Source organism: Ostrinia nubilalis, chromosome 5, assembly GCF_963855985.1.
Source record: "Ostrinia nubilalis chromosome 5, ilOstNubi1.1, whole genome shotgun sequence".
Taxonomy (NCBI): domain Eukaryota; kingdom Metazoa; phylum Arthropoda; class Insecta; order Lepidoptera; family Crambidae; genus Ostrinia; species Ostrinia nubilalis.
Genome location: NC_087092.1, coordinates 9,953,892 through 9,964,874, shown reverse-complemented (window position 1 = coordinate 9,964,874; position 10,983 = coordinate 9,953,892). Strand labels below are relative to the sequence as shown.

At 39.1% G+C, this 10,983-nt stretch overlaps 1 protein-coding gene across 5 annotated transcripts in view; it reads right to left on the bottom strand.

The window, feature by feature from the left end:
• Positions 1-9,046: 9,046 nt before the first annotated feature.
• Positions 9,047-10,983, bottom strand: part of LOC135071888 (ecdysone-inducible protein E75) — a 111,582-nt gene continuing 109,645 nt past the window's right edge. For all 5 annotated transcript variants that reach the window (XM_063965739.1, XM_063965740.1, XM_063965743.1 and 2 more), the window contains one exon: positions 9,047-10,913. In XM_063965739.1, coding sequence (XP_063821809.1) covers positions 9,387-10,913 — 1,527 coding nt within the window. In that variant the 3' untranslated portion in view covers positions 9,047-9,386. The remainder of the gene's footprint in view (positions 10,914-10,983) is intronic.

Genomic DNA, 10,983 nt, shown 5'->3' with positions numbered 1-10,983 from the left:
AGGACAACAGACGTATTATTTAGGTCATCCCGCGTGATTTCGACACGGCGTTATCCTCGGTCCGCCTCCACCCGACCTAAATTCTTGCCGAAATGTTCCACCAAGGACACCGAGGGAGGCACGTACGCACTTTAGTACTTTGTGCGGTTAATTAATACAATAACTTGTATTGAGGGCGAAGAGAATAACGATAATCATCTAGGCAATCTTCATTGTTGTCTACTCGTAATAAAAAAAGATTATAAATTTTTGAAAGGTATTGAATATTACGATATACTGAATAAGCATTAATTTCTTAAACTAATCCGCCAACTTTAAGCATTTATAAATATTTCAAACTATTCCACTCAATAAATCGGCAAAATGTCCGTGGCGTATCTATGTCCAGGGGGAAAACTTGAGCTATAATATAGGTAGGTATGTGGATAAATTAAAAGAGAGCTTACAGAAAAGTCTGCCTGCTTAGTAAGGATTAAAATAATATGTTGTAACTAAAATATGTATTTTACTATAAATTTATCAAATATAAATAATTACTAAGCTTTTTGAACAAACTAATAGCGCTGACTATGCAGAATTATAATGCAGCTTACTTTTTTTTAATCTACTCTATCTCTATCATGCGATCAGTCAGAAGACTACGAGCAGATTTTTTCTATGATTAGAAGCGGTGAGAGCAGAATCCCCACTGGGACTCTGGATGATTAATTCTGGCTCTCCATGTCCAGAATGTGCCGTCGTTTCAGTCAATGCAGCTTACTTAACTCTGGTATTTAATAATATAAATAATATCAAAATAAATAAGTTTGAATGTAATTTTACGATGCATTTCAGCTTCTTACGTCAACATGAATAGGTATTGTCTTCCTCCTGAAAAAACAAATGACCTATGTTATCATTGAAAAACATTCGTACTTTTATTCTAGATACACAACAAGGTCACGACGACTTTCGAGAAAATGAAAGTTAATGATTTCGCTGTTTATTCTTATTATAATTGATACTAGCCGCGCCCGCGACTTCGTACGCGTGAAAATAGTTTGAATAACTTTTCCCATTTTTGCAATGATGCTCTGCTCCTATTGGTCGTATCCTGATGTTACAAAATATCCTTCCTAAATAAATGGACAGCATTGGTTTCTGAGATTAGCGCGCTCAACCCAAACACCAACAAACTCTTCTGCTTTATAATATGTTTATGTACAGATTCAGTCATTGATTAAAAAAAATTAACCTCTCCTGATTTGCTCGTATAAAGTCTTCATTTTGATTTCATAATAATTTTTACTTCAGAAATTAGCTGTATGTGTCCGTTTTTTTCTATTTATAAACCTGAATACTTTGACCTTTAATAGTACGTTTTTATGCAAATTGGTATTAAAAGCGGCAATTAAACGAAACTTTACACGTTCCTTTGGCTAACGCCAAATATACATTGCTTCCTACTAGAATTCGAAGAAGCTGATAAGTTTATCTATAAATGAAATATTTTTGCATGTTGTGTGTTGACGTTCACACAATCTGTACAGCTTGATAGTCGTGTTATGTTGGCACTTTGAAGGTAGAGTTACCATTCATATTTTCTTTAAAACAGGATAGTTAGCTTTTTTCTAGTAGGTACTACTACTACGTAACTGTATATTACGGAGTGGTATTCAGAGAAAATAAAGAAATAGAGCCCCGTCCCTAGAATTCGGAACCCCCGTTTTACTTAATTGCTTGCTAAACGTTCCATTAATCACGAAAACTGTGGATATCTGACATGGAATTGCGTATTGTTTTCATAATCCATTTATTTTTATATTTTCATCTAATATGCAAATCGTTTGTCGCAATTCTATGAGTGACAATGTAGAGATAAGTTTCCTGTGGGAATCAAATCCACCATTACAGTTATCGTCGTTGATGTCCTATATGCACTAAGCACTCGGCTAGGCGGCTGTCAAATTACATACTGAACTGACTACACTGAAAAAAATGTTTGGTTACTGCTTACACAACAAAAGTGACCACCGAACTTAGTGTTAACTATACTAAGTCTAGCTCACTACAGAATTATTTGTTTAATTTACACAACATTTTGTTCCTCATAACCAAAGTGTTTGGTGGTCACTTTTGTTGTGTAAGCAGTAACCAAACATTTTTTTTCAGTGTAGTAGTGATACATAAAATACAATATAGGATAACTCGTGGCTTAATAACAAGGACGTCTCCCGAAAGTCCAGGCGCATGGTGGCACTACAGTGATGGCGGAGCGCGTGTATGCGAAGGCCGGGGCTCGGGCGCCTGCGTTCCCGGAAAACTTATCACCCGCCATTCACGGGCGTTAACATAACAATAACGAGCTCACAAGAAAGATCAACCTATTTTCTAGCATCACTAATTCAATGCGGAAAAGAAAAGTACTTCAGGTTGTAAGAAAAAATGATTCGGAAAATGTGTGAAAAGATACACTTGAATTAATGTTTATTTGAATTTTTATACTTATTTTATGAATTGTATTTAATACGGAATTTTGTGGATGGAAGTCTGTGAAGTCATGATATTAGAGTTCATAATTTATAGAATCAAAGAAAATTCGACCCTGTTAATTCGTAAAACCATGATGATGGCTCTAATTGTTAAAACAATATGAGACAAGAACGTCTTTACATTATGTACTTAAATACTGTCCCGAAAACATGATCCTGGCAGCCACAGCGGTCAGACCTAATGATTTCCAGAAACGGGCGCCGCGTGTTAGATGTAGGCCTGAAAAAAAGCATTAAGTATTTATACAATTATTCCGGAGGAGGATAAAGGTCACCTCCCACGCAAATCTAGGGAGTTGTCGGGTGAGCGCGGGGCGCGGGGCGGGTGGGGCACGCGCGGGCACGGTGACCTTGCCCGGCTGTGACTCGGTGACCTTGAGCGCCCGCGCCCGCGCGCCACCCTGCGCGGACGCCCACGCGAGCCGCCCTATCTCCCGCCGCCCACGCTCCGTGCAAAATTTAATATCTCTAGGTATGCACGTATGAGGGCACGGAACTGAAGGGAATACGTTGACCGAAACAACTCGGACGGCCACCGAAATCTCAATACGAAAATGTAGCTGGTTAAATATTACACAGTCTGTTTATTGTTTTCTTGATGTGTCTATGCTATAATTATATTGCTCTTTAGACTTAAGTTATGATATTATTACTGACATTTCGAATATAACCTTATAAAACGTTTATCGTTTCGTTTTAAAGTTGACTCTAAATTTTGTTGAAGTTTTCTTAGAGGAAAGACTTGAAATCATGTAGGAATTAATTATAACATTAATTTATATTATTGCGGCATTGGAATGGTGAGTGACTAACGCGATTATAAGTAGAACAAAGAAATATAATTAACTTATTTATTTATATTATGTGTTGAACGAGAACCATAGTTAATATAAACAGTGTGCTGTTTAGCAGAGGTCGTGGTTTTCGCTAGTTGCCTGGCCTGAAGCCTGTAATTTGACTATTTGCAACCTTGTACCTAAACAAGGAACAATAAGTTCTTTTTAATTTTCGCAACCATTTACATATGCATATTTAAATAAGGCAACGTCCAAGGTCAGAATTCACGGCTTCACATTCATGAATTTCAAATTGGAAAATTGTTTCAGGTGTATCTTTCAGCGTGAGGTAATTTATTAGCAATATTTAAATTTTCATGATCCTTCCGTGTTTATAGTTAAGTAAATTCGTACGTATTTAAATGCAGTAAATAGTAGTAGCGACTATTAGGTTAAATTGGCTTTTTCACAAATGCTGATAAATTGTACAAATCATTTGAATTTCTCAAACATTTTTAAACATTTCAGCAATTTTCAATCATTGCTTCTTTTCACATAAGTACTTGATCGGTTTCGATTCAAAGAATGCAGCGTATTTATACTGACAATGATGCCCCATGACTAATACGATCGCCATATATGTTCCGCGAAATGCTTTAGTTGTCTTGATATTTTTATCACTGTTTTAGTTACTTTAATCGACAAGAGAGTCTGCAATTATGCATATGGGGAGGGCAAGTGACAAAATAATCGTGGTTCCGTGGTTACAAAAATTTATTACATACAATTTTAATCTAGATTGTAAAACCTTACCTAGATTCCCTAAGCTCAGTGAGCTTAGATGTCATTTCTAGAGGTATAAATCTATTTCAACATAATCTTGTTAACTTGATGAATCGGTTAACTTCATAAACAAGCAAGGAACCATAAATGATAAAATACATTTAAAACATTATAACAGTTGGAAACATACCATTACATAATTTAAACTTGTCCTTGTTTGGAATTGATAAGGCTAATTTAGCATAAAAAGTGCGTCACAATAATATCTTTTCCTCAGTACATCATCCAGTATCTCGTTTTACGTAACCGTATCGGTCACGGTCACAATGGCGGAACTCTACATAGTAGAAGCCAGCCTGGATATCATAAGTAGGTACCAAATGAGATCACAGCGTGGTTCTCGGAACACATCGGTTTGTATCTAACAGGAAGCGGAGGAATCTAGACATAATGAAAGGAGTTAAATTTAATCCTGAATGAACTAAATTATCTTATTAGTATGGTAGGTACTTAAATATTATAATTAGGTACTTTTATTTATTGAAAATAAAAATAATATTTTATTGCGTGGGTATTCTGTAACGGGAAAAACGAATCCAATGAATATGTGTACGTCTACGTAGTATGTTTGTTTGGGTACACATATCGTGTACTTGGCACAGGCTGACAAGGATACAATACACTAATACAATAATGTGAGTGTGTGCAGTGGAAAATCCCTGATACCGTTATTGGCTTCGTTCGTTCTATAGAAGGACAAACTGATTGTCAAATAATGTATAACTATAATAATATAACTTACTACAATGTGCTTAGAAAAGGAGCGCAGCCTTAATCAAGTGACATCGCTGAAATGAAATCAACTGGAATGGCTATATGAGAAATAGCGAGCGCTTTTATTGAAAGTCGATAAGAGGGTTTTATTGCACTTCGATATTTGTGAAATAAGATGGCGTATCAAAGGTTTAAAGCTGTGTAGGTGGTGCGGAGGCTGTGTGGGCGGAGGGTAGGGGGTTAGTGGTTATGGGGGTGATGGGGGGTGGAGGGTGGTGGGTGCAAGCTGCGCGTGTCGGCACACGGGCGGCCGATGCACCGGGAGTCAAGTGCACGGCCGCGCGCACTGCGCCGAAGCGGCCACCGCGACATGCGCTCAGCGACCGGTCAATAGCATTTGCCCCCTGGAATATCCTTCTGGAAACGTACGACGCAATTCATTCTCGATTACGAAACTGCCAATGTTTAATATTAATCAATCACGCAGCAGAAACTGCTAAATCAGCCAAAATATTGCCTTCGTGATGATACGTAATTCCTGTTCGATTATTCCTTATTAATTTATTTAAAAAAAGCTAATTTATTTAAAAAATTCAGTGCTGACAGATAAAGAAACTTAAAAATAAATATCAATATTTATGGATAACCAACAAATCAAAATATTTCCATAATTACCAAAAGGATGCTGGAAACACGCGCTAGAAAAAGTAAATATTGATGGAAATAAACTTGGTAGAGCCTAAGAATATTTTAAAACAAAATTATAAATACAGTATTCTTTATAGTATTCCTAATCAGGAACGGAAAACCCCGATAAAGTTGATCAAAAGTTTAATTATGTTTCTACATAATAATAAATTGCGTGGCCCACAACCCGGTTAGTTAACATATTTCTAGTTACGCAACTTTTTAGGTCCAAATAAAATTTGTTTATACAGAAACGTTTGTTTTGCAATAACTTTATCCAATGACACATTATCAACTAAACAATAACAAAAACATGCACGAAAGCAACCCGAAATGAGCACGATGCCCTTGACGAAAACATTACCTATTCTTGCACTGAAACAATTCCATGTTATTATTATTGTTTATAAAGTGAAAAGCAATAAAGCTGCATCATCTGTTTATTATTGCTGTAAAGATAAACGCAACTAAGCTATTTACGTGTTATCTATTCGACATACGAGTACGTTATAAACGCCTTGGGAAATTGGTAATGAAAAACGCGTAGGGTTGATTGCACTGAAATATTTTTTAGGAATGTACCCGCTTTACGTAACGATAACCATTTCCAGAAAAAAGAAACTAATCAATAGTGTTTACCTGGCAAAAAGAAAATAATACTAATAGGTTTGCAAAATTGCATAAAATTATGATATCCACTGTTATACATATAAGCAAATTATACTGATATTTTCAAGGAAAAGTGTTACTTAAAACTTCTTCAAATCTAGTTATTTCATTGTATATCGAACTAAAATTGTAAATTATAAATAACTTGAAAAAATCTTAAAATTCTTGTTCTTTAAACCTGACCTCAAGATCTGGTTACTTGCTGACCTAAATGGATTTTCAAGTATTGAGACCACTGAGGCGCAGGAATAGAACCGATCGATTCTAATTTTGTAAGACGTTTGTTCTGCCTAGACTTGAGACTGAATAACATCTTAATCCATATACCTATTATGTATTGACTGAATGATTTATCTAATAAAGTATAAATCAATTAATTAGTAATTTGATTGGAAACTTTCATAGATTAAATAACGATAATGAAATGTACCAATAAGAGTAACATACCTCGATTAAAACAACGAACTTTCAGAATTTTAAGGCTGACTTGCACCACCAAACTTTGACCGTAACTATAACGATAATTGGTGATTTTTGTATGGAGTTTGACAGATTTTTGTCGTTTGTTACAGTCAAAGTAAGATGGTGCAACCTAGCCTTAGTTATGGTGTATGTTATACATTGTAGAGATTCTGAATTCTGACATAAATTAAGTAATAGCCCAAATGGTGTCACGAAATAATGATAGCTAAGATAGTCTCAAATATACTCGTAGTGCTAAATAAAAATTCATCGATGGATTACGTACTCTATTGTGCCTGGTTGTGTATAATAAAATATAATAGAATTTCGCTTTCAATACAATACAAGTACCTACCTATGTATACTGCGATTTACTATAGATGTCATTTCTCTAGTAAAGGCGTGTGAAACTTTACAAATTATTACATCAGCATATCGCTATCGTCTCTATCATAAAAGGTAGACAGCTACAAGTTATTTATGTGAGTAATCACAATCTAAATAAAGTTAGAAATTAACGTAATCCATAAATAAATTAACGTAATAGGTCACGTCTCTGTGACTGAAAATTTTTTCAGAAACCATTTGAAGGGTAGGTAGGTAAACTTTTTTCGAACCAAATCATAATAAATTGAAAGAATATTAACCATAAAATGTTTTTCTGAATATTCATAGGGTCTTGTCGGTTTTGTTAATGCATAGAGTTTATCTCGATTATAAAAATGGAAACGCGTTCGAGCGTGAAACATATTTTTTCTATTTGAATTATTCTAAACCTACTTGTGTACTTGGAAACCCCTACTCTACATGCCAGTGCATCTCGCACCAGTTGTCTTAATTTATATTAAAAAATTTAAATGTCGACTATCATGTATGATAGATAGAATATCTTAATAGTTAGTAATAACATGTAATCGCTGTAGAAAAGGACATGAATATAGAAAGTGAATAAATCTGCACTAATGTACTAATAACAGTTCACCTATAAAAGGTTGAAATCAAACGAGAAGAGTTGCCTCGATAAACTAGTTCATTTTATAATTACAATCACAGTGTGTCTATTTTATTTCCTAGAAACCTTAATATCCAGCAAGGCATGGCGGCGGTATTGAGAACGCGGAACACGGGCCCGGTGGAAGCGGCCGCGGCAGCGGGAGCGGAAGCGAGCGAGGGTCGCTGACCGAACGCCCTTCTCGCTTTTTTGTCGCATTAGTCGAGATCGGCAGGTTAAGTTTTTGCACGAGTGGAACACGCTGCGACGCGCAACGTGCTCCGGAGTCACTTTTATAAGGCTGCAGGCATCTTCTGGCCAATAAATCTTGGCATAACCTTCAGCGGGCTGAATTTGTGATTCAACCTTCTAAAATTGTTTTTTATTTAAATTAAAAGAACAAAAGAAACAGTAATTCGTATGGATGCATTGTTATTGTCATTTTAGTGCCGTTGAACATAATGATAAGCTTTGTTTATAAGAAGAAAAGCAAAAGTATTATTTCTTCGAACTCTACATTTAATGCGTGATAGAACTCTGATCTCTCTCTTTCTCTGAGCTGATCTAACTGACGTATTTCGCCTCCTTCTTCCTACTTAGATATAAAGCTTCTTCTTCTAACGTAAGTAATTAGTCCATTCATTCATAAAAAAAAAACGTTTCCTTGTGTTTGTTTCCCCATTTACCATCCGAGTTAGTAGTCATATTATGTACACACATGTTGATGCTTTTCCATCAACATACAATTTCTTTAATAAGTAGGTAATTTAGATGAAATAGCTAACTAGTAGCCTTGTCTGAGCATGAGTGCATTTTTATTGCAACATGGATTTTGATACAAATAAAATGCAATTTCGTAGCAATTTGCCTGCTTTAAATATATTATCGCAACTGGTAGTTCAACAAGGATTTCAATAAGTAAGATTAAATATTAGCTTCAATTTTCATTAAATTAAATCGAGTCTATTTCTTTTATACTTCACCTCGATACTTACGCTGGAAACTGTTCTCGGATAGCGGCCAACTCTTAATATGCAGTGCAGCTTATTTAGTCAATCTTTCAGATTAAATGTACTTTACTTTTTTACGTCGTTAATCAATGTTATTGACTGATTGTTTTTTTATTTCATCATTTTTCATCATCGAATCATTTTAAAGAATATTGTTGTAAAATATACAGATGTGTACCTATGGTGTAATGTAAAATAGAGCTCAAACTTTATCTTTGTGTTAAGTTAATGTGTTTTTCTATCTCTTGTTTTCCTGACGGTTTTCAGTGAGCTTAGTTGTGATTTCTTTGCAGTTTCTGCCTATCTCTAGGATGTTTTTTCATAGTCTTAGGGTCATAGGATTTTGGGAATAAAATTCAGAAGCAATTTTTACAAGTTTGTTTTAATTCGACAACCTGTCATTATTTATATTAACAAACAAATGACTGAGCACGCTCACATACGCACATACGATACACACACTAACACTCCGCGACCGGCGCTGCAATGCATTTTTATAAATTACACTTATAGTCTTATAAATTATGGTCAGTCTATTGCGCTCTCCTCGTCCGGCGCCGGCCACGCACGCACGCTTCCTAAACGAATTATCACATATAATATATTAAAACGATCTGCGAACGATTATTATTAACTAGTTTTTTATTTAATTTAAAGTAGGTCGGGGTGGGGTGGCGGAGACGAGCGGCTCCGCGGGCCGGCCTCACGCCGGTAACATCTGTGGCATATAGGAGCGCGGCGGCGACGGCGACTTCTTGGAGAGGTTGAGCGGCTGCGGGGCGTCCGCCTCGGCGACGTCCACCTGCAGCGCGAGCACCGACTGCGGCGCGGGCGAGGCGCCGCGGTAGCACGTCAGCAGGCCGCCCGCGCGCATGGGGCAGCCCTCGGCGGCGCCGGCCTCGCTGCGCCGCATGTACTGCTGGATGATGTCCGTGCGCTTCAGCTGCTCGGGCGTCATGCGCGGGCCCTCCATGAGGCTCTTGGCCAGCACGGAGTGCGTCGACGACAGCGAGGCGCGCAGCGGGCGCGGCGAGTGAGCCGGATGCGCCGGGCTGGCCGGGTGCGGGTGCAGCACGGGCTGCGGCGACGGCGTCGGTCGCACGGGCCTCGCCTCGGCCTCACCGGTATCACGGCGCATAGCACGGAACTTCTTGTGCGGCTTGTACGCTTCGTCCATCAACGAGCTGGCGTCGTACAGTGGCGGCGCTTGCAGTACGCGCTTCAGCACGGGCATGTCATCGGCTGGGGCTGGCCGCCTGTCCTCCAAGTGTTCCTCGAGCGAAGAGCGGGGGCTCGAACAGCCGGAGCCGGGTCCGACTATCCTCTCGTGCTTCTCATTGCCGGATTCGATGCCTGAGTCAGTAGGAGAGTCCAGCTTGCGGTAGCGGGGCGGGGGGCGCACCGGTGTGACAGTGAGACCATTGTGTGCGAGATGAGCCACACCGAGTGCTTCTTCGTCGACTGACCCTCGCGAGTCGAGTCGCCGTCTGCCCGCCAGAGTGGCCGCCAGAAGGGGCGTGCCACAGTCGCCGGCCGCTTCGCCGGATTCGCTGCTGGATACTGAGCCAATAGGGCTGCGGGCTGATTCATCAGCTCCAGAGTCAACCCATGATACTCCTTCCTCGTCTCCCCACATCTTTTGCCTTAACAGCTCTTTGTGTTCTGTGCGGAATACGACAAGCTTTTCCGTGTGCAACGTACTCAGCGTCCTCAAATCGGGAAGAGTGTCCATCAACTCCCGAAGGAAGCCTGGCCTATCGGGCCTGTTCTGGGCAATGACGGTTTGTAGACACGATTTCAGTCGCGCGTGCATTCGTTCTACTAGTTCAATGTTGCGAAGACCCGGTCGGTCTGGAGTAATGAGTACGATTGCGCAGAAGAGACCGATTTCGGCGTCTGTTAGGTTCATAGAGTTCATCCGCTCTGCGAATTTAAAAGTTGAATCAACGAGAAACCTGGCGTTGGCACCGCTTTGGATGGAGTCTCGCTTCATAAGTTGTCCATTTAGGCAGATTATGCTATTCAGTGGCGCATCAAACATGCAGATGAGCCTCACGAATAATGCGTCGAAGAGACCACTCTTGAGCAACGTGAATTTGTCGTCTTGTGTGAGCAGCTGGAAGCCGGGGATGAGCCCGGCGAAGTCGATCACGCCACGTATAACGTGCGCGAATCTTTGAGAGAATTCCTTCTCTGACTGTAACTCTGGCGCTGGGTTTAGTGGACACGCCTAGAACAAAGGGAAAGAACTGTTAGCTTTCAATTATCACAAGAAGACGTGGTTAGGACAGATTGATCAG